General features: G+C 36.6%; 1 protein-coding gene across 2 annotated transcripts in view; it reads left to right on the top strand.

Annotated features, from left to right (window-relative positions):
• Positions 1 to 25201, top strand: part of LOC108969825 (hemicentin-2) — an 87235-nt gene that overhangs the window by 42764 nt on the left and 19270 nt on the right. The window contains exons 3-4 of one of the 2 annotated variants that reach the window (XM_018934782.1): positions 7336 to 7397; positions 21855 to 22015. In XM_018934782.1, coding sequence (XP_018790327.1) covers positions 7336 to 7397; positions 21855 to 22015 — 223 coding nt within the window. Of the gene's footprint in view, positions 1 to 7326; positions 7398 to 21854; positions 22016 to 25201 lie in introns of both variants that reach the window. The other variant, XM_018934772.1, reaches the window with a different exon arrangement.

The following is a 25201-nucleotide window of genomic DNA, read 5'->3' as shown; positions in this document are numbered from 1 at the left end:
ATGAAATCGATTCGATTTTCGAAAAGTTCTTAATTAAAAACATGCGTTCCAATTTGTCGAAATTTCAATTTATTTAATTTTATCTGACAAGCGGCAGCAGTTATTATCACAGCGGCGTGTTTGCAGTGCGGTCAAGCAGGAAGTGCAAATACCATTCGCTTTTGAATAGCCAAATCTAAGCGTGAAGAAGTGTGACTGGGTGTTTGTGCAGGAGTGATTTAATATATTATAATGGTGAAAAGCAAATGATTTCGTTAATTGAATTCTATTCACGCATATTTGAATGAGTGAAGTAATGCAAGAAAATAATTTTATGTATGTAATGGCACGAAATATTCCCTATCATCAAGTTGTAGTAGAAATATTTGAGGATTTATACATACAAAGTAAACTAGTGAATTTAAAATTGATAAAAACGGAAAAAAAATTCATAATAGTGCATGAAAGCTATCGGAAACAAAAGAAAAAGTAACAATTATTAAGGAAAAACAATTTGAGTGCGAGCTGAGTTCGGGAAAAGAAAGCGTCGTAGCTAAATTTTTAAGGGTTAAAGTTGCTTTTACTCGTTTCCTTTCCCAACTGCTAGCTCTGTAGAAAAAGTTATACATCAATCTTGTAGGTAAATGAAGATCCATAACTCTTGAATACAGATATTTTTCACATAACCTAAATTTGTATGTGAAGAATACACATAAAACAGTTTTTGTGTTTTCTACTTTTATCTTCTACAAAAATTGTTTGCTTTCAGGAACTTACCTTCTTATGAAAAATTCCCGGCTCAAAGTGCGACGAACAGTCGACGAAGATAATTTCTCCGTTGTACTTTTGTCAGTCATAGTCAGCATCGCAGGTCATCGCAGGGTCACGCAGAGACCAGTATGGCTCTTAGCAATGACAGACCCAGTACTGTTTTGTAAATCAAAAAAAGTAATCATCTTTAAGCATGTCTGTGCTTGACGCGCTTTCAATAGGTTTTACGGCGTCACCATCAATACCACTTCCTGTGTCCTTATGTCTGTCCAGAACCGCACGATATGGGCTCTTAAATGTTTTAAGCATTGCATTCTGATCTTTTAGCGCCATAATGCAGACATGTGCCGCCACCAGAGTATTGCAATCATGTTTCTACAGTCTCTTCTTTCAAGAGTGGGTAGGAACCATGGCTATTTTTGATCTGCCGCCTTGTACGTGACATTTTTAGTTTTGCATACTGATAGATCATAGCATCGAATTTTCACTTTTCTTGCCATGCCCTTGATCAGTTCGTCGTAAAGACAATGGTTGGATTTACTGATGTCGGTCACATTATCGGATGTCAGCCGTACAGCACTCTGGCATTGTCGTCTATGCCTTTGTGACTAGCACCCAGTACAAGAGAAGTGGGTTGTTGCTGGCGACATTCTCCATTGTTGCTCTGCTTCCCAAGACACTTCTAGGCTATATGCGATACGGAGTTAAAGCCTTCATTGCTGCTTGCCTATTTACCTAGATATTAACTGTGGAGTTGTGTGCTGATGCATTCCAGACTAGTTCCGCGGCTTTTGCAATAGCTAAGATATCTGCTCGCAGCAGCTTTATGCCTTCGTCTTGACAGTATATCGCCGCACCAACTTCCTCCCCCATTGTGAAACTATCGATACAGATTTTTAGTGAGCTTTGCGTACCTAACATATACCATATTTCTCTATTTTTTTTTTTAAACTTATTTCTCAATTGAGAAGTGGAGGCATGAGATCGGTACTTGCCAAATCGTCATTACCTACTGAGCTATGCCCGAAAGTTCCATATATCCATTCTTCTGCAGTCTGTTTAGCACAAATTTAAGAGCAGCCGTTGGAGTAGTTCTTAAAGCTCCCTTTATGCACAGCGCAACGAGTCTCTGAACCCTTTACATTGCCTATCGGTAGGTGGATTTTCGTACGCCTGTCCACAATACTATTGACAATGTCAATTTGTAATATTAGCAAAAGCCACGAGCAACTTAGCAACCAAGTGACTTTAATTTTGTACCTCTATAACACAGTTATCGAAATCTCCAAGTAACTTTAGAACAAAAGCCAATCGAAATATCATTTAAATCTGCCAATAAAACTGTTAAATTGCTCTTGCTCCGCAATTGTCTGTGACTAACTGTAACAAAGAATATGCCTAAATAATTTGGTGCTCCACATTTCCAATTTAAAGGCCATCATTTGCGCTAGAATTCGAATCGAATGAAACCAAATGAGACCACTTCTACGCATACAAATCCACATCAATTAAGCCAATTTTCAAATGCGGTTCTGTTTGCCGTAACTGTGTTAGCAACGGTTGTTGGTACAAGCCTTGCCACCCCAACGTTACTGAGCGGCCCTATCAAGCTGGCATTGAATATTCATTCGTTCACGCTAGGTTAGGCTAATTTCGATTAGTATTATCCAAATTAACAATTTTAGCCACTTTTGCAGCCGCTAATTAGACGAAGTGATTACAATGGCGAGTGATTCGCTGGATGAGGACCAGGCGGATAGCAATTGCTCTCTTACGAGTAAGCACATATGCGCTTTTGTGTGCACACATGTATGTGTGATTGCGTTGTGCAGTTGCAACAACAATTAGGCATATTTAATTTAAGGCTTACCATGAGTAGGAGCATGCAGCAAACTAGGAACGCTTTATGGCGTGGCTGAAGGGTTTGGGTGGTTTAATTGCATGGTGAGTTGGGTAAATGCATACATCTCTTGCTCGGAACTTAAAATATGTGGGCTATTGCAAACGCTTGTTTCCGAGTTGTGCCCTTTTGTGCATGACTGTTATATGTGACCCGCTGGAATTTCAATGCAATCAGCAAAGAGAAATACAGTCAGAAGAGTATCTTTTATGGATCATTCAAATGTCCCTTGAAGATAAATTGGAATAGAAGAACTGTCTCACAAACGTACAATTTCGTTGCTTTTGGACGCACTCCAAAGTACTAATCGATTTTATAAAAAATCGTGTAGAAAATGTAGACGTGTACGAGTAAATGTAACGTACGTTGCTTTTTATATTTTGGCAACACTGACATTGCAAGGTCATCATATGACATATCGTGAAATTGAGACAACTAGGCGCATTACTGTTACAGGCATACATTCAATATTGCATGACAATTTGACAGTAAAAAAATTTGGCCACATTGGATCCCTATGAATCGTACATTTGCACGTATGAACTCTAGAGTAAACAAAGGTCGACTCTACGTGTGTTGCCAGATGAGTTGAATCCAACAAAAGTTGTTCGCACTTCGTAGCAGATTGTTGCTGTTTGTAAAATTTCAAGAAATCAGGAGCACTCGAAACATCGATTTGATTAGTCATCCTCTATAAAGACCTGACTTGGCACCGAAAAGTAAGTTAAGTGGTCAACTTTTTCGAAACCTGAAGAGGCGGTTGACTCATTCAAAAGGCATGTTTTGGAGATTCCTCGCATGCAGAAGTGTATGTATCTATAGGGAGATTATTTTGAAAAACAGTGAAGTGATTTTCGAGGATTAAAATTTGTTTTTTCTTAGAGCCTTAGAGCGTCGAAGCACCTAGTTATTTAGAACGGGTGCTAGATATATGCATAAGAGGTTTTTCAGCGTCTCTCTCATGCCAACTTTCCTGCACTTCTTGCATGTATCGTGATTACTTATGCCCATCCGGCTCGCATGTGATATCCAGAGGTTGTGCCCTGTCAGGAGTGCAACATCCGTCCGGCAGTCCTTTCGAAACCGCGTGAGTAAACAACATACCAGTTTTCTTTGCTACAGGTACTTAAGGCTTTACATCTCGCCTTGATCCAACTGTCCATCCTTTTGGTTATTCCATTCTATATCTTTTTTAGTGAACTCAGTATTTCCTGTACTTGTTTGGTAGGATAACGGATGGCATTTTTGGCAACCTCTTCAGCTATTTCCCGGAATTCATTAATGATCTGAAACCCGGTATACATGCAGCCATTTTCCGGCAGACACTACATATACTGCCTCCTGCTGCGATGTGAGATTATTGCCATATTTTCTCGCATTGATAGATTCCAAACCTCCTGTTTCGTCATAAATAATCCTTCGTTTATGTATGTCTAGTTCTTGATCCAAAACACTCGAACTCTAATTTCGAGGCACATTTCGTCTCAAAAACTTTATCTGACCCATGTAAACGACATCCATGGCTGTTTGTACGGTCTCGTAATGATGACTATTTATTTTTCTAGCAAATGACTAAATGTGGACCTTGCTTATAATAGACAGTTTCCATTGATCTGCACTAACCCGTAAACAAAGTCAAAACGTAGGTTCTGGTTCTTCAGAGGTAGATAACGATACATTATTTTCGTTCCATTCTTTATCGATATTGCAGTATAGACAAACCATTTGAGAGGCTTAAACCCAAAATCAAATTCATTTCAAATCGGCATTAATAGCTGCCGGGTTATCCTAAAATACTTATGTTCCGAAGAACACATCTTAATTTTTTTTCCACACTGCCAGTGCAGTTTATAAAGCAATCCAAAAACTGGCTGTTAGTCAAACAAAAAAAAAAAATTAATTACAAACTGAAAGAAATTTATAATATTTTTTTGACATTCACTTCACTTCTTCCTACAGGGTCTTTTAGAAAGCGTTGTTTGCGCGTTGCAGCCGCACTCGGAAGCGCGTTTAACGCAATTTAAGCTTTTAATTGCATTCTCATGTTAGTTTACCTTCCCGTACTCTTGGGTTTGTTCTATTCAATTCAAAGCGCGTTGCCGGCATTTAGATTTAAACGGGCGCAAATGCTTAACAGCGAATGGCGAAATTAAAACTGTGTTTTGCGTAAAGTTCTAAGGCCACAATGCCGTTAAATAGCACACCACTTGTATTTGTTGTCCATTCGACACTGACATTTGTGTAAGTAAATATACAAAATTTTAATGATCTTTGATGCCTTTAAGTGGAAGTAAGAGTTTAATACATGTAACGAGCGTTGCCATATCGCTGTGAACACTAAATCCAATAAATAATCTGACTTTTGTATTTACGGCAATTTCAGCTCATTAACGCACCTTTGATTGGTGTGATTGTAGCGTAAAACGCTTACATAATTTACTGTATATATATATATAGTATATATAATATATATGTATATATCATTGAATATACCGACGAAGCGCTCTCACGAAAGGCTAAAAATAAGAGATGGGACCTATCATTGTTGGTCATTTCATTGCGGCCTTGGGCTCTTGCCGTATACGGATAGCAGTAAATCAGTGTTACGCTCGTTGACAAATTATGCAAAATCCGAACGCAGTAATTTACTCCGACGTCAAATGTACAAAATAGGGATCAAAGTTGAGTTAAGCCAAAGGAGATTAACTACAAATGCCCGTATATATATAGTGTGTATTGTTTAATATATTGTATATATGTGTATATGTATTATATGCCGTTGGCTCAACCTGTACAACAACACGAGTGGCGGAGAGCTGTTGTAAATTATGGGTTCGCTAGCAGCAAATAATGAATCGATATAAGGAGCTGGCCAACTAGGCAGGGTAAATGCATGGCATATTGCTGCCATTATAATTGCTATTGTTTTTGTTGCTGTTGTGTGTGTGTGAATTATAGCATATGCAACAGCACCTGCAATAATTTACAAATAACACGCAATAACATAGAACTACACAACCGTAGACACCCACACATACATACACATGTATATAATTATGCTTCAATGTGAGTGCGCAGGTGTGGCTTGCTCACTGCGTGACACACACACATACATGGTAAATGGTTTTAGTCAACAGCCGCTTAATTGAGTGTCCAGTAAACTCTCGTGGAACCAACAGTCCATTAAAAGCAACGCTGTATATACATTAAGTACATATGTTCGCAAATGTATGTATGTCTATGTAGAGTGGGCGTGATTGGTGAGCGCTCGAAAATTATTTCGGAATTACTGCTTTGTTGGTATAAAAGTGTTGAGCATAAAACAAAGCATGCTCTTTAATATAATGCTTATATATAGGTAGGTAGTCATATTCTTTATAAAAGGACTCTAGAAAGTATGTAATGCAGTAGTGACGTGCATAATTTAGTAAGATATTTCGGTTGGAATTGGAAAGCGCTTAAGTTAGCATTAGTAAAATTTCATATAATTATATCATATCATATTTCATTTGCTCAAGCGTTTAATTTCTATTCCGATCAGTTCGGTGGAATAGTTGAAAGTGAGCGCCTGAGCGCTTGACTCTCAATCTCGCTAACGTGATAAATAAAGAAGCACGTGATGAGATGAGATGTCTCCACCTCGCCATCCTCCATGCAGCTTCTGAATGCTGGCGGCTATTAATACGCTCAAACTTTCGGTATGGGCCCTGAATGGCCAATTAGAACTAAGTTGAACGTAGCCTTACTGAGGAAAGGGAACTTCTGTAATTTTGAGTTACTGTTCCTAGCCAGTTCCTATTCCACTAACATCGGAGCAAGAGTATCCTTCCTTCTCAGTTTTCGGTTTTACAGTTGAAATTTCGTTGTGGTCTGGTACCCAATCTTAGGCTTATAACAGAGTGAGTCGATGCTATTGAAAATTGAATTGCCTTAAACATCTCTGAACACACGGTTAGTGAGCTTAAAGCTAGTATCGCGGTCCTGCTATCAGAGTAGATGGTCAATACTCTAAAAGATGTTGCACTTCGAAGCAGTAAATCTATTGCTACCTTAATGCCGGCAAACACTGCAACAGTCAGGTAGCCTGGATGTGAAATCAATAGTGAGTTCTTGATAATGTACTCCTCAACTAATCGTCCCCTCAAGCTTTGACCTATCCGTAGAAAAGCTCAAATAGATTATTGCTCTTCATCGGGGGTGTTTTTTTACCTGTCAAATTCCACCAAACCCAGCGCACAATCCTGGGAAAGGATGACTTGCTTGGCTACTTTCTTCGGTCAAAGACCAGAAGTCGTCAGCAGCTTGAGCCACATGTAAAAGTATCGTTTCTGGCCACACCCAGTGATTGGCGCTCGGAGAATTTTATTTATTTACGTAACTTTGGCTCCATCCTTTAAATTTATTTAATATCTGTTATAAATATATATGGATTTATTTGTTAGAAAAAAATAACTTAAATGGTTCATCTCAAGGTTTTCCTACAAGTTCTTGTTTGCAATGAAAGCAATTCTTAACAAAATTTTTTAGAATTCAACTTTTTACAAATCAAAAATTCATCATTCCAACTAAAACTCTTCTACATGGTATTTATTATTTTCATATTCAGTTCCAGCTGGCAGTCAAATGAAATAACATGTTTTTTCAATTTTCTTTCTTTTTCATTGCATTGTGTTAAGGTGAAGCAGCTCGGCAACAAATCAGTGTCCTGGGTGCGCGTGCGTGATGGTCATATACTCACCGTTGACAGGTAATTAAAATCGCAACAATGCGCTCGACTAGTGATAAATCTAAGTATAGCCATACCGGTTATTATGTATGTATACCAATTTATATAAATATTGTTATATGTGGCAAGCATTTTTATAATTACATGGATATAATGAAAACGAAAGCTATTAAACAGCCTTACTTGTAGCTCGTACTGAAAGCTACAAAATGTGTTGATCTCATATTAAACTATTTGAAATACCCAACGCATTAAATCTAAGTCAAAATACATACATACAGAGATTCGTGCATTTGCATCTGGTTTGATTTTCGAGCATTTAGTGGATTAATTGTAAACTATTAGTTAAGCAAACACTTAATTACCACAATGCATGCGGCTTAAGTGAAGTAATTTGCTTGGTGTTGGAGTGTAAATTTACATGACTTCATACAACATTTTGACATGCAGGCAGGCTAGGCTCATATCTTAAATGGCAGTAGTGGGACTAATTTTGTGGATTAGCAGTCAAGTTAAGATTTAACATTTTTCGTAATATATTTTCGATATATCGTTCTATTTAGGCATATATTTATGTACTTAAATTTAATACATTCTTAATTATAAAAAAATTTTCCGTTTCAAGCTGATACAAATCGTTTACACAATTTTAATGAGATTTAAATTATTGTATCGCAAATTTTAGCTAAGCATTATATCTAAATATAATATATGAATTTTAATAGTGCGGAAATGTGCTTTTATATTATGCATATATACTAAATATACAATGTATACATACTTACAGTTATAAAACATTATACTGTAGTATGCACTGATAAGTACACAATATGCGCATTAATTGATGATTGCTTCTAGGAATTTACTTACCACACTACTTAAAGGCCATATGATGTACATATATACATAATCGTATGCCACTTATAGACTATAGTGAATATAATCATATTAATATTGGCATGCATTTCCAAATTCAAATTATCAGCCATTTTGGCACACCTATTGTTAGTTGCCAGCTGCATATACATACATTTGTAGTTGAGTAAAATTTTCGCTCTGCGGTTCCATAAACGCTCGTCAATTTTGCCATGTTTAATTTAAATTTTGTGCAATTTCTCGGCTTAGTTGCACAACTGAAGCACGCGCTTGCCATATAAATAAACACACATACATGCATATGTGTTTATAAGCCTTTATTACATTAGTGTTGAATAAGTTTAGAAATTCTGCACGTGCAGTAAAATCCAGCGTCGGTTAGCATATAATTTTCACAATGACACTTGTGTTGTTGATGCAACCAAATGAGTACTGGATGTCTCACATGTTGGAGCGTTTGAAGTACGTAGCCAATGATTTAATAAAGTATATGACATGCCTTTATTGATGTAAGTATGAATTATATCAGTTAGGATATTAAATCTTCTCAACGAATAAATTTGACTAACTGGTATTGGTGTTTGAGTATGCATACATATATGTATGTATGTATGTGCATATAGTATGTTGGTGGAGAATAATTGTTCCAAAAAGCAATTACTGGCACACCGACTGTGGTACGTTCACTTAATTATTACAGATATCTGATTGAAAACTAAATTAAATTAATGCAAATTAATTTTTGTGGTCGCAATTATTTTCAATTTCAAATTGATTTTATGAAGAAAGATTGTATACTTACTTAAAATACACATATAAATATTTAACTGCTGGTTAACTAACTGAGCGCTTCTCTTTTTAAATTGTTTTTGGTATTGTCAATTTAAAGGGCGGGTTCATTTTTTAGTTTGTAGAGTTTTAAGTGCTCGTACTTTAATAATAACCCACGCTGTCATGCATGCACTCTTGCTAGATTTCAACTGTTGACGTTGTTTTTTGGAGTTGAGAACATCTCATTACTGCTTCTAAGGAAGCCACACTTTTGTTTTCATATCCGTGCTATCATACTAGCAGGAATCAAAATTAGTCTTCTAAGTATAAGTTCGAGTGGCTTTCTTGATGCTTCAGTGTTCATTTCAGCCCCTGTAGTTTTAGCAACACAAAGCTCTTTCCTTTAACCTTCCAGATATATGCCAGTGTTATGATCTCTGAGGTTTTCGAGTACTGTTTTGTAATACATGTTATGTTTGCTATATTAATGTGGTAAGAAGGAGAATATATGCTCATCTTATATGTAGTATTCCGAACTGTACAATATGTTCGTAACTTATAGCTTTGTCTTCGATAAAAATCTGTACGAAATTTCGTAATGGTATCTTGTGCAATAAATAAGTTATAATACAAGAACCGTTGACGTTTCTATGGAAGCTATATACAAAAGTATTCCGACTTTTCCAGTTCTCACAAATAAGCAACCTCTCTGTGAGTGGCTAGTTCGCATATACAAGTATATAGACAGAAAACCGGGCACAGCTACATTGACTCAGCTCGACATTGATGAGACTTTTGAATCTAATTGGACAAATATTCGGCCGATTGATCATCTGTTTCCAGGTCGTAAGCATAGTTTCAATACTAATACGCTTCATAACATCCTGGTAGTCGAAAAGCATGGTTTTAAGGAGGTTCAGACGCGGCTGCATTTCGAAAAAATTTAGTGACTTTGGAAACAGTCGAACAGTCTTTTCATAGACCCAAGTGATCTTTGAAAATAGTTTTCTCTGATCCTTCCGATGTATCAGCCGATGCCAGTAAGTCGTCGATTCTCAAGCTTCAATTCTTCCATTTTATTGAAGTGTTCAGCATTGGTTGATGTTGATGTCCGTGGTTTGTCGTAATTTGTACCAATCAAAACCACTTGCTTACAAAAAATTAACACCAAAGGCTTTTTCTAGTATTCTGAACATTTCAGCACCAGAAGTTTGATTCCGCAAATGAAATTTTAATTCTTTGCTGAATAATCTCACTCATCGTAAAGATCGCCAAATGCACTTTATGGACTTCAGAAATACAAGCGTAGACGAATCACTAAATATAATTATTATTTTTTTTATATGACATTTGGCACATACATATAATATGTCAATGGCAGCCAAATCACTCCAGAAAAATAATATTTTGATGAATACGGTTTCGTGCGAAATTTAAATTGAAAAGTCTTACTATTTTTGCCCACAGTAGACGTCCTTAAAACACTTTCGCTAAGCAAATTGCTAAGCAACTCATACTAAAGAGTATTTACTTGTTGAATCTGCCATTACGTATTTATACGTATGTATGTATGTATGTTTTTCTGAGTGGTTTTGTGCAACTTTCTGTGTTAACTGTTTGGTATATTGTGAACGCAAGTAATCTCTATTAAACAAACCATTATATGATCACATTACTAATGTCGAAGTAAGCACTTTATGCATGGATATAGTAACACAGACCAGGAAATTTTACTAAGAACGGCGTATAAATGTATTCACAAACACAAATACATAAATATATCTATTAAATGGAGGAAGTGTCGCAGCATGCACATCACGATGAACCATTTGAAAAGGAAACCGAAATGGCAAGCGATTTCAGAACATACTGAAGGAAACACAGACCACCCTAATGTACATATACATCAATCTTTGGAGCTACGTCTATGGGTGGGTGTGCACTCTTATGTTAGCAGCCAAGAAAACAATTTAGTAAGACTTATACGACTATGTGATAAGAAATCCAGCACAGCAACAAAATCTGAACAATAAGACGGACAAGGACTTGCAACATACACCCGAGTCCATATTTATTTGCGCAGAGTTGCCGTGCTGAATGCACAAACTGACAGCTGGAAGGAACAAACAGACATTGTATGTTGACAAACAGAGCAAGAAAAGCACAATATAGCGGCGAAGGAAAGGACAGATGTGCGGCTAGCAGACAATGCGAGCTAAACTTGAGACAATCAACTGACAGCGGAAGTAAATTGCAGCCTTGAAGTTGCAACATGCTGCTACACAGGCGGCGAGGCGCCGAGGCAATGAGTGTCAGTGTGTGACTGCACATGCTCGTGTATGTGCCTCTGTGAGTGTGGCTGTGCGCGTGTGTGTGTGTGGGAGCAAGCAAAGATAATGTGCTCTAGAAGGCCAGACTGTGTTATATAAATATAATATACCAGAAGGGTTTACAAACACTGCTGCAAGTATATCCATATGCATATATACATGTACATAGCTAAGTATGTATGTAGTGAGGAATGTTGTCGGTCAACAATTCAGCTGTTGCCCTTATCTTTTTCTACTGTTTGCAGTTCTCACATTTTTCTCCCATTGTTGCTGATTGTTTGCCATGTCACTGATGGTGTGCACACATGTGTGTATATATGTATGTATGTGTTGCATTTCATTTGTATTGGGCAGATGTCAGCAACCAACGAGCAAACAATCGCACATACTGTTACACACATATTTAGATGCGCTTGCATGCTGTGCACTCTACTCACATTTGCTCGGTTAACTGTTCATAATGTGGCAGGTTCATTGGTTCCTCTTGCACTTCGATACACCCTGGCGGCAACGCTCATGCGACATCATCTCCCTCCCACTCCGACAATTGTAAGCGCATTACGGCGTAATGTAAGTAGTTGCAAAATGAAATAGTGGAAAGTGGAAAGTGAAAACTGAAAAAATTGGCAAGATGACCTGAAAAAGATACCGGCAATTGTGCTAATGTGGGAGAGTGCTTGTCTGTGTGTTGAAACACATGGGATTGCATAAGCTCTCATGTAGGTAGCGATTAAAGGAAAATTGAAAAAAAAAAAAATTGAGAATTGTGGAGCAATTGTGAAATAAAAATGTTCCAAATCTTTTTCAAATACGCTGCTGAAATAGAGAATAGAAAATGAGATTACTTAAAAGCAGCATCATAAAGAAAACATTCATCTGAAAGAGCTTCAGTTCTTAGGGCTGATTCACATAGAACTTTTGCTTCGCTTTGCTTTAGACGTTTGTTTTGACAGAGCAGTTCGATGTATGTTTTACGTACGCATATATTTGCATGCTTTTTCAAATAACAGTCTTTATTTTGCATTTCCTCATATTGACAAAGAAGTCCTGAAATTTTTGAAACAAAAAAAAAATATTTTAAACTTTTTGTGACAACTCGGAAAAAAGATGCGCCCGCGGAGGCAGGTTAACTGCTTACAGGATTATCTATAGTGAAAAAATACTTGTTTCAGTTAAAACCATAACCGAGAACTTGAAAGAAGAAATAAAATCTGAAAATTGTATTTTTAGCAATTTTTTACAAAAAAAAAATAAAATTTCAGTGAATATTTCGCGAAATTTTTTCAAAAAGTTACAATGGAAAAAAAATCCTTCGTCCAAATCTTTAAGAATTAAATCTCAAAGATTTGTGTAAAATTTCATGCAGACCGATTGAGTGGTTTTTGAGAAATCCTGCCGAACGACTTCAAAAACACAGTTTCGAGAAAAACCCGTTTAAAGACGGGCACTTAGCCTAGCTGGCCTCGAGCGCACAAGTTCTTAACGCTGTATCTCCAAAACTATTGCTCAGATCAACTTGAAAATCTAAGACAATATTCTGGAGCTCTGGTGGAATTAAATATATTTTCTAAAAAATGTAATCCCTTGCCTAAAGTGCTACACTGAAAGCAAAGTGTGCATTCTGGTATACCCTTCGGTTTCTCCCCTTCATTGTTAAAATATGAAATCTCAAGTTGAATGTGAATGCGCCATTAGATGCTAAGGAATCTCAACTAAAGTATATACATAAATATTATATACTACGATAACTATAAAATAAAAAGCCAACGGGGCGCAGAGAATAACAAACACCGGAACTTCACCGTTTGAAGTCAGTGAATTTATAGTAACAGCTGGTGATTTCCCACAACTGCAACACTCCTTTTTTGATTTTACCATAATATTACAGTTAAAAGTCATTTCATTTGATCGCAGTCTCAGCTCAATGTGCCGAAGCTTTGTCTGCTTCTTATTCGATTTTTTGTTTTCTAAGACATTTCCCATTTTATTTGACTTTCTCTTCTATAACAGGCAATGTCAGCAAGCAAAAATACAAAAGTAAAAGTAATGTTTTTCTTTAAAACAAGTTTCACTAAATTTACTAGCTTAACTGTTTTTGAAATGTTTAGTTATTACAAAGATTCCAATAAGTTTAAAAATCGAAATGCCTCTCAAAAAAAAAWAAAAAAAAAAAAAAAAAAAAAAAAAAAAAAAAAAAAAAAAAAAAAAAAAAAAAAAATTACTGAAGTTCAGTCCATTTATAGAATTTCTTAAGCAAACCTCTACTGTTTTTTCTAATGCTTCATATTATAGTTAAGTCTTCCTTAAACTGTAAGGCTTACATGTACATATGTATGTGCTTTTGGATACACACTCATTCATTATCACTTCTTGGCCACCGCTGCGAGTGTCAGACTATGTTAACATACTTTTAAGAGTTGGTGTGCGTCTGCATGAAGTTTTCTCAACTATCCGGTGATATCAGCTATCAATGACACATCGTCTGTCAGTTGGAAGTGAGCCGCTGCAAACAAATGAAATAAAAGCCGAACGAAGTATTTTACGTCAAATAGTTTATAAAAGTGTTGAAATTGATTTTGCTGGCTTGTTCGTGCGAAATGAATCGAGAAAGAGAAAGAGACAGATAGAAGGTTTTCATACATTCTAAGATAGAAATAATTAGTTGACAACTGCAGGTATATGCCTATAATAACATAAAAGGAAAGTTAAAGTCCCCAGCCTACCATTGTAATGCTAATTTTTTGGCAATTTTTTTTTTTGTTATTCAAGGAATAATTCAATTGTGATATGATAATTATAGCGATGCCATTTTCGTAGTACGATTTGTCATTGGCTTCAAAATAGGAACCAGTTTCGGCAATCTTCGACGAAAATACAGATATTCTGTTGAAATCTCAGAGCAAAAATTAATCGCTGAGGGTCTGGACAGGAGAATGCGATGGATGCGGAAGCAATTCGAAGCCCAATTCATGGATTTTTGCTACCATTATCAGCGACTACTGACATGGTGCATTGCACTCTCCTTTTCAGAGTTCGTGCAGAGAAAATGTAAAATGTCGTTGAAAGAAAAATGTCAGTTGACCCAATCAAAACAGCAAAATTTGTCTAAAATCTGTAAAACAAAACTTGATAGCACAAAAGGTAACAGTTGATTAAAAGAATTTTTCAAGGCCAAACGTCGCTAGAACAAAACCTTTTGCCTAAACATAAACTATATGCCTAAACAAGGCAAAGTGGTAGCAGACCGCTCGACCATGACATTCCCTACACAAGGACTCCATGTTGCATGCTGAACAGAAGTAAAAGCAAACACTTTCACACACTACAACACACGCACACACACACACATGCAACTGCATATACCCGCTATGGTAATGAAAATCTTTTGGTGCGTGGATTTTTACTTTGGCCAACATTTTATTAAAATTTTCAGCTGGCTTCCAAAAGCAGCCACGAAACCACACAAGTTTAAAGGTCACAGCGGCGTGTATGTAAGCAAGCTTAGAGACACGTTGCCACATAAATACACGAGAACATACGTATTTATGCTTGCCAACAAACATGATTGCTTATCTGTGTTGCAGCATTCGCTAACGGTTGTTTGTGGCGTTGCAAAGGAAAATAACACAATTTCGAATTCTCACTGAAAACAGAACAAATCTTATATACTTTCCAAGTTGTCCAAAATGTAATGCCGCAGAGAAATCTCTGCTAGCCAGGCAATCACCGATTTGGTTGGCTGCCACACACAGTTGCCACAGTGCAAGGTGCACAAGTCGAGAAGCGGAGCTTGTAAAGCTTCGGGCCACAATCTGCATATGAAACAGCAACGTGATAATGGAAATGCAGCAAACGAAGTTGCCCTGTCCTTGCCTTCTTTACTCTGTGCTATTTCATTATGTTCGTCGTTTGGAACGAAGGGGACAACACAACACGTATAATAACCACGCGGCATAGGAGTACATGTGCTACAACACCAAACAGCAAGTTGCATCAACTTTTGCCCAAAGGCTATATGCTACATGCACCAAATACACCAGCTTTATCAGATTCATACTTTGCATTGCATATGAAAATATTTCTGCGCGTACACCGCTTCTAATCCGACCTAGTATTTACTACTATATAATACATGTACAGCCAAGCCATATGCGCAATATGTTCCGAGTTGGCGAGAATTCATATTGATTCGTTTAACATGCGCGTTCAAAAAAATAGCACTTTTTATTAAGCGATTTCAGCCAGAAATGAGCATCAACGCTGAAATTGATTTTTTGATGAAAATCCAGATTATTTCCAAATTGTTGCTAAACTCAATTCACAAACCAAACGACGATTCTGGTGGCCAAGTGACTTCAATTCTTGCATCAGTTTGATCTTGTAGGAATGTAGGCGACGCTTTTCTTGGAGCAAAATTCACTACAACGATGACAAAAAGATGCCTAACGCTTGAGAACTACCTGCAAGAGACTGATTTGTATCTTCCTCAACTTATGCGCTGGTGCAGCAATATTCTCGACTCCACGGGCACTTATTCATCGCACTGGCATGGAAATATTTCGTGTTGTGCCTGTGTATTCAAATTTTTGCACTAGACGCTTAATTTTTGACCTGACAGTATGATTATGACGGATCTTGGACGCAGCGCTATTGAGCTCCGAATTTCGGCAATAAACTGCAATAATTTCGACTCATTGTTGGATCGTATATCTTTCCATGATGGAATGACAAACTTTACTGAAGAGAAATATCAAAAGAGCGGGGAAAAATATGGCGTCGTTTGCTGTCCCTATCGGTCTACTTTTGTAGCGTGTTGTTGAAAAATCCATTAGTGTATTCCTTCTAATTTCTGCCAAAGAAAGACTCCTCATTTCAGATAACTCCTTAATTTTGTTAGTAAGGGTTTCGAATTTCTTGCACTCATTTATTTCTATTATTTATCGCTTTTTCTTGCTGTTTTCTAGTTCTTTAAACAAATTCTTCTAAGCTGGCTTTAAAGCTCTCTCTCTCTCGTATGTAGTGTGCTTCTATGTACATATATAATATGTTGCTCCCCAACGTACTTGAGAGTGGAGATATTTTGTTTGCAACTCGTTGTTTGATTCATAGTTTAACAATATTGCTCAGCACTGTTATCCACATATACTATGCTATATATTGTTATAACTGTATATGCTATATATTTGCACAACAATAGCTTTTGTTAATTTCAAATTTTCTCAGTATATTTTACAATACCATTTTGGTTTTGTGTGAAATGTTCACATTTCTCCTTTTTACTCATGGGCAAGGAGGTTTTACTTTACAAAGCTATCTGAATTTGTATCAAATGAATCTGTTATTAATTGCTTTGTGGCTTTTAGTTGAGCAGAAAAGAATTATTTTTGGTCCAAGATGAAAAGTTGACAAATTCTATGAATTATACTCAACAGGTTTGTATTTCATTTATTATATATTATTATATTATTATCATTTATTATTGAGATATTATTTTTCGATATAGCATTTTCTAATCATCTAACTGATCTATCTCTCAATGAAACTCTTGGGGAATCATCGACGAAAATATTTACCACTATATTCTTTCAAAAGTTTCTCAAACATTCACCGAGCCTCTGCGATGTTTTGATTTTGCTAGTTAAGCTGAGACAAAATTTCATATATTTCGAGTGGGCGCACCTTAAAATAAGGGTACATAATTAATCATGGATATATGGATCCAGAAATAAGAAAATATTTTTCGACTTAGTATGGAGCTTTGGCCGCCACCTGCAGCCCAGAAAGTTATTACTGTCAGTTTGGATCAATCAGCCACGGTAGTCATCTTGGAGCCAGTATGTTTGTGAGATACATTTATTTTACCACAACCAAAGTTATCGGCCAACGTGTATTTACGGGGACTTTGCCATCACATAAGTGCCTGTATGTAAAACTTTCTGGGCAAACTTGCAGCTTGAGCTAGAATGCAACAAAGATCACCGCTGCTAACCAATCAACGCATTTAGCTCTTGTTCACCTATTGGCCTTTCCGATTGAAGCGCGCATGTGACGTTCAGCCAAATACACACACAAACACATACATATACACGCGGCATACATGCACATATCGATTTTGTATGCAAAAGAGTAATCCGGTCATGTTTACAAAACACCAACAAACAATGGTGGCGGATAAGCGCTGAGAGTCCTATCGGTATTTCTTTTATTGCTTGTACACGCGATTTCAAAGCTATTTATTTCGAACTTTTATACCGGCAACTGTTGTTGTGAATTTATGCGATTTTTACTGTTTGCGCTTAAGTGTGGAAAGTCGCTTGCATATGCCTGAATGTAATTTCGCTTAAGCCGCTTGTTTGCGTTGCAACATTTCCGCTAAATTGCGCACCCACACACACAAACACATACACTGCAACTGTCACACATACAATTACATATTGGCAGACGCTGTAGGAGTTTTTATGCATTTGCTTGTAGCACTTTTAAGTTTTATATGGAAACCAAACATATTTATGCCGAGCACGAATTGTATTGCAGAGCCGTGGCTGGTGTAGTCTCGCGCACTTCGTGACCTCCGCTTTGCATGTATGCAAAGATTTACAAGGAAGTGCCTTTTATGACCTGAAGTGATTTCCAATTCTTGATTAAGACTTTGCAATTGTTGTAAATACGTTTATGTTTATTGGTCTTTGAAGCGTTTTGCCTGATTTTATTTTAGTGTGTTAATTGTTGCTGTAGTTGAGCGACTTTTGAATTTAATGGTGAATAATATGCTTAGAGATTTCACTTGGCGGAAATAAATGTTACCGAGTGGTAATACTGGAGTTGCGTAAGGTAAATATCTTGGCAGAAGTATTTCCATTAAGCACTATTTAAAAATCGTTTATGTAACAAATGAAGTTGTAGTTAAACCTTTTGCTCGAGGATCTTTATATGACAACTTTCGGATATCTCAAAAACTGAGGGGCAAGTTTCGGTATACGATATTTTACAAACGGATATGATTAAATCGACTCTATGCGCTGATGTCACTGATCATTTACATACCCTTTATAGGGTCATCGTTGTTTCCTTCAGGGCCTTCAAGACAAGCTTAACTTAACCCCAATTGCACTTATCAGGACATCAGAAATAAGCTCTTTAATGTGTTTTGATTAGACTTAGAAGAAATTTTTTAGGCCTGAGGGGATACCATGGAAAAAAAAATTTTTTTGACAGAAAAGGATTTATTAGAATTTCAGAACATTCTTCGCATATTTTCAAGGTGCTTGACAAACTGCTACCAATAATGACTCTGTTAGCCGCTGCCCGGATATATTTTTGTTAGAAGCAATGGAAATTGATATTGGCTCAACCACTAAAACACATGTTTCCAAGTAAGTCTAATGGCAAACTGTACATCCGGGTTTTTTTAAATTGTTTACAAATGATTTATAAGGAAAAAATATTTTGCAGACTGAAAATTTTCTTTTACACATATTAATTTAAGCCCTGCCGAGTTTCGAGTAGCTGAAAAACAGCTTAGCAGTCACTGTCCATTTTATGACGCTTGAAAAACCTTTTTGATTTTAATTGGCTAAATCTGTACATCCCTAACTGCTCACTTCTTTCAAACACACACTCACCCCATTCAATCGTAAATTTGAACACTTTGCCAATATTTATGCAAATAATTCCCATATATACAGTTTTTGTCCCTTCTACACAATTAGGTAAGCAATGCGCTTGTTTGCTACGAACCCTTAAATTCTAGCGGAAGCGGTTGATGGGGTTCCAACAAGTTTAACGCCTGCTGAGATTAGACCTTTTGCGCTCATGAAACTTGTGATTTTATGACTTTTGCCATTTCCTGCTTACAAGTTGTTCGCCACGACACAACAATACAAAACGACCGCATAGACACATACACACACATATACATGCAAGTGCATGCAATAGCAAATATAGCAAATGGCAGCAGCAGAAATGTCGCGTCAACCAAACAGCAGCAACAACAACAATGTTGGCAAAATATTCGCCTGCTGGCTTTTGCTGCTCTAGTTGACTTGCAATTTCATTTCGGTGCTTCTTGAAATGTTTTTTCTCTCTTTCGCAATATTTTTTTTTCTTTTTTTTTTTTTGTTTGCTGCAATTTCTTATCTAGATTCATGCTGCCACAACAAAGCGAAACAAAATCCGACCGAAAGTTGCATCAAAAAACATATTTCACATGTTCGTCCCCAAACCACTGCGGCGGCTGCTTTGCCCATGGCATTCAAGCATGAGAGCATTCAAGCATTCATACTCGTTGTACTCGTTGTGCTTGTGCAATCTCATTTTGTTTTCTTTGATTTCAGTTTTGTTGTACAACTTTTTACATACCATACACTTTGGTGTGTTCTGCTTTTGCTCGCTGCTTTTTTCGAATTCCCTCAACAATTTTTACAGTAATTTCTAAACTTCTTCATCGTCAAAATGAGAGAATTGTGTAAGCACAAGAATATTGCCAGATTCTTCACATAAGTTTTGTCGAGCTGTTTCTTTATTCTTCCGTATTTTTTTATGCATTTTACATACATTCTTACGCCGCCACACACCTGCTCCAGTGCCGCAGCTATTGTGTTATAACCGATAAACTTTGAAAATTGGTGGCAAAAAATTGCGCAAATTTCTTACTTGTCTGCTTCTTGCTTTTTAATAAGCATAAAAAAGTTTGACTTCGCCCGAAACTTGAATGTGCAGGCAATTTATAATCTCTCTCCACTTAGTCGCTTGCATTTCAATGCTCACGCCTTCAAGCATTAGCAAAAGTAGTTGGAAAAGTTTTATTACACATGTGAATATCAAGCACACATCCATATATACTTGTACATTTATTGGATATTACAAGCAGTTTAGTTGGAAATTAGAGCAGGTGCTTTAATCACCGGAAAACTTTTATAACTACTAGTAAATTATGTTGTAGTACCAGCAAAAAAGGAAATTATATATTTTATTAAGACACTTAAAAGCTTAGGTCAATAAATTTCACATGCGTGCTTCGGTATAAAAAATATTTCTGAGGAAAAGCATCCATATAAAACCCATTTGCTATTTTTGTAAATAGCAAGGACGCACACCACAAATAGTTAGCAATGACACGCACTTAGAAAATTTTTAAAAATAATTTCAACGCGTTAAGGAACTAGATACAATAGCTACTACGTCTTTAGTACCATGGGTATGGACTAAATATCTGTTTAAATATATATTACTTGTAAATAGTTTTGTAGTATAAGAAAGTCATAAGTAAGAAGACTAATGATGTTTTCTAAACGACTTCGACAGTTACTAGTCACGAGACTTATTGGATTAAAGTTCCCTTTGCATCAAGTAATATCAAAATAATTAAAACTTCAATATAAAATATATACGAAATCATTTTGTCTTCAAATTGTCTAGAGTGCTGCAAACAAATACCTGTAGATTATTTGATAGGATAAATTGGCAAATATTTACAATTACCAAAAGTGAAGAATTCCAGAGGTTTCATCGTGGACTTAATATTTATGAAGTCATTATTGATGTATTTAGCTGGAATTTGGATCCTACTGAGGGCACTCAGCATGGAAGTATGGGACATTTTATTATACATAGCTAAAACAATCATAACAAATCCTCAATTACAAACTATACAAGGACCTCTTAGGCTTGTATATCAGACAGTCTATAAAAGTCTAATCTATAAATTATGATTTTCTTTTCGCTATTTGACGCCAATTCGAGATATCAAGTGCAACCAGGTCCTTCTCCACCTGATATCTTCAACAGAGTAGAAATCTTCCACTTCCTCTGCTTCCACCGACGGGTACTGGACGGGTACTGGTGTTCGGCGATAGAGGAATTTACTTTTCAATTGTCTACTTAGTCCAAAGTACCACCAGTTGGAAGAGTGATTCTGCGTTGGATGTCAAAAAGTAGTTTACAACTAAAATTTATTAAGCTTAGAAAAATCGCGGAACGAGTCAATCGACAAATGTGGAAAACTATTGACCAACAGTGGAATGTTTTTTCTCAGCGAGTTGTTTTCAGGATTCAGAAACAAAAGCATTTATGGTAAGCAGATTCGTTAAAAGTTGGGGTTGTGAAAGATATCTAATCCTATTTTACATAGTTCAGTAGCATCAAATATTTCTATAAATAGTATAGCTACCCAAATTATAGCGTAAAGTAATTAAATTTAGCAAAGTTTTACTGAAATGTCATTTATTTCGTGTTAGAGCACAAAAAATTGCAATAATCATAAAGCTTTCAATAAACCTTTAGTTAAAAAAAAAAAAATTGTTTTGGTAAAGAAAAATAAAAAATATCTATTATTCTCTTTCATCTCCCGATGGACCTTCAGCACAACCTAAATAACAACTTTCTCTTCCTCATACATTATGCTGAATAATGTCTTAATAAAATATTTGACATATCATCTTGTAAACTCATATGTCTTTGAATAAATAAATGCTAAATAAACTACAACTCATTCTATTTGCAGAGCCGTCTTCATAGCAGACCAAAGATTTCTGGCGCTAAAGCAACCGGACAAATTCTGGACGCTGCAAATAAAATACGTACAAGCAAGAGATGCGGGCGCCTACGAGTGTCAAGTGTCAACGGAGCCAAAAGTTAGCGCCCGAGTGCACTTGCAAGTGGTTGGTAAGTTGCAAACAACTTTCATTTTATTGCAGCAGCGACGAGGGCGGCGCTGGCAACGGTGGCAGCGGCAGCCAAAACTTATGCAATTAAGTGAAGGAAAGCAAAAAGCTTGCGGCCTTAACCATTGAGTCTAAGTCAATTCTAAGCAAACGAGGCGTTCTAGAAAAGGTTAAGTGTGGTTTCAGTACACAAACACATGTTCACCTGTGATGTATGTGTTGTTGTTATCACTTTTGTTTTGTCACAAGCGATTTGTTTCTATGTTGCTGTGATACTTTCTTACACAAAAATGCACTTGAATATTTATCAGCCCTTGAGTACACATATTATATTTCCAGAGTTAATCGCTAAGTTTGCAACCAGCGGAGAACTGAGTCCCCAGCGAGGGCAGAATGGATTTCGGTTGTGTGCAGCTAGTTTTATTTGGTTTTAGTTTTCTCGAGTAATAGATGTATTCAACTAGTGACTCAGTTAGCTCTCTGTGCCTAAGACGCCAGATCAAGAGTAACGTCTTGACAAGATAAGACCTTTGCCTCGTAGCCTCGTAGCATTCACAGAAATTATTGATTGTGACCCTTCTGAATTGACGTCGTGAGTTCCAGCGCCTAAATTTGGACTTAAGTTTGTACCATAACGCTTTCGGTGATTAGCCGTAATCCAGTTCCTCAGCTTTGAGAGATCGATCTGAAATATCGCACCTATCTACTATTACAGCAAATAACTACCGTGCACGACGAACAATCGGAATCAAGTGCATGCAAAACTTTCTGATTTGACGAAATATTTTTAAGAATTTGGCATATGTTCTTACCCAAGTCTACAATAACGATCCACAGAAATTGTTCAGATCAATTAACACTAACATAATGCTGTCATACAAACTTACCGTTCAAAGTTCTTGAAAGGAACCTTTTGTAATTAAAGGGTATTCTGGCTTTGCCTTTTTTCATATTTCACTAAAATTGCAGTCCTCTGTTGTTACCCAACTACTTCGTCACATACATATGTACATATGTGTGAACCCGCAGCGCCAAACTCGCACACACAAGTCGTCACATCTATTCATTCACAAGCCCAAATGCGCCGGCATTGCGGTGCCATGCATTTAAATTTACTTTGAGAATTTAATTTTAATTGTGGCTAGAATGTATTGAAAAGTCAGAGTCCAACTGCCTAACGGTCATGACAAAGAAACTTTTGCATAGCCAAAAGCTTTTAACAAGAAAACTTTTCGCTGCCCCTGACGGTTAGGAATTTAATGGCAAATACAAGAATGTCTTATTTAGTTCGGCTTCGGCAGAAGTCGTGGCTTGGGTGGGTCATACATATGCATGTATATGTTGGCGTGTGTGTGTGGGTGCGTGTGGCTCGCAGTAAAAACATACAAGCACACATATGTCTTAAGCATCTTCGCTTGATGCTGTGGACTCAGCTTCGCAGTTACCTAATAACAATATAACAAAAGTAAACGACAACACATACAAATAAATAAAGAAGGGAAAAATGAATGAAAGTTCAACTTCCAACTAATAGTTGGTCATGTGTGAAAAGTACAAGTGTTGAACGCTTCCAAAGTTTCCTCAATATATATTTTCGGGCAATGCTTGAAGTGGGTGTGTCGCTGTCAGTAGTTGTTCCGATAATTGACTTTTAGTGGTTTTTCGTAGAATTTCAAAATTACAGTTATTTTGTTAAATATTTGCGTGTGTTCACCAAAAAGTTTTGAAAGTTATTCCATGTTGAATAGTAAAATGCAAGCGTGTGTGCTCAATGTGCCGGAAGCCGGCACTTAACTCATCATTATATATATTCTTGTGGATATGTGGCTTCACGGTTATACTTTACTCTGTAATATAATAAAAATAATTCCTCAAAAAGATATGGAAATCCAAACCCACTAATTTCACTTTGCTCTCACAATATTCCGCCCCTAATAAGTTTAATACATTTATTCCTAACTAAATCTTTACTTGCTAGCTCCAATATATTTTTCAACTTTATTAATTTTTTTTTTATTGAGTAATTTTCAAATTTCACTATTTGATTTTTATTTTATTTCCGTTTATTCATTGCGCTTTAATATTATCATATTTCCGGTCACGTAATATTCTTCCCAATACATACAATTATGCCCATACATGCTTTAGACAGCTCTATGTGTGACCGAAACAAATGAGCCGAGGAAAATGTGCTGTAAATGACAGAAACGCAAATACTTAGGTAATTTGCTCGCAAATGAGGCAGGGAAAGCACGTAAGCCGGCCGAAGATCAGCTCTGCCGAAAGCGCACACACACTGAAAATAAAAGCAAACATATGCAAAAGAAATCGAGCGGAAATACTAGATTTAACATTGGCTCCTTAACAACAATAACAAACGATTGAATACAGAAACGTGTACGCGTGAAGCTGGTGAAACATACAAAAGGAGGGTCCCAATGACAAAACGATGGCTACAAATGAAAATGCACCTATTCGACGATTGGGGGAAAGTTGATGGGAGTATGCGTAAATGTAGGAGGGGTTCATATTTGTATTGGTTCGTTTTTATTTTTTTATTTTTTATTTTATTTTTATTTTTTTGTTTTTTATGCTTCATGTCAAGTTTTCAGGAAGAGAGGGAAAACTTCAACATTTCTGGTGTACCAAAACACCGTTTAATTATTAAAAATGAATACTCGAAAACAATATAAACGTAGCTGTAACCTTCGAAACCCTTTAAAGTGTGATTGAGTGATTTCTCCAGAAGTTGAAAAGAGAAGAAGCGCAAAATCATTGCAAGAGCACATTTGCACACTAGTTAGTTGAGAGTGCATAAAATATACAAAATTCTCGAATAGAGCTTTGAGTATAGAGCGAAACCCTAAGTAAAATTCTGCGTTCCGCATGAGTAGGGGTTTTACTGGATATATGCCATTCATGCGATACATCTAACAAACCTGACGGACGCAAATTGTAAAACTTGTTTGGAGGAGAACGAGGCGGAAAAATACAGGCATTTATCCCTGCATTGTCCAAGCTTTGCAAAACTTAGAATGGAGCTTCATGGAAGCCTTACCTTCGGTGTCTTCTGCATAGCCAATACTGACATTGGCTATCGCAACAACTTTCTGAAAAGCTTTGTCGAAATGTAAGGGTCTCATGATAAATTATATTGTGACAAAAAGGTACCAGGAAAATGTAAATA

Source organism: Bactrocera latifrons, unplaced genomic scaffold (assembly GCF_001853355.1).
Source record: "Bactrocera latifrons isolate USDA-ARS-PBARC rearing strain unplaced genomic scaffold, ASM185335v1 scaffold_106, whole genome shotgun sequence".
Taxonomy (NCBI): Eukaryota; Metazoa; Arthropoda; class Insecta; order Diptera; family Tephritidae; genus Bactrocera; species Bactrocera latifrons.
Note: the sequence above shows the minus strand (reverse complement) of the source record. Positions and strands in the feature narration are given on the sequence as shown.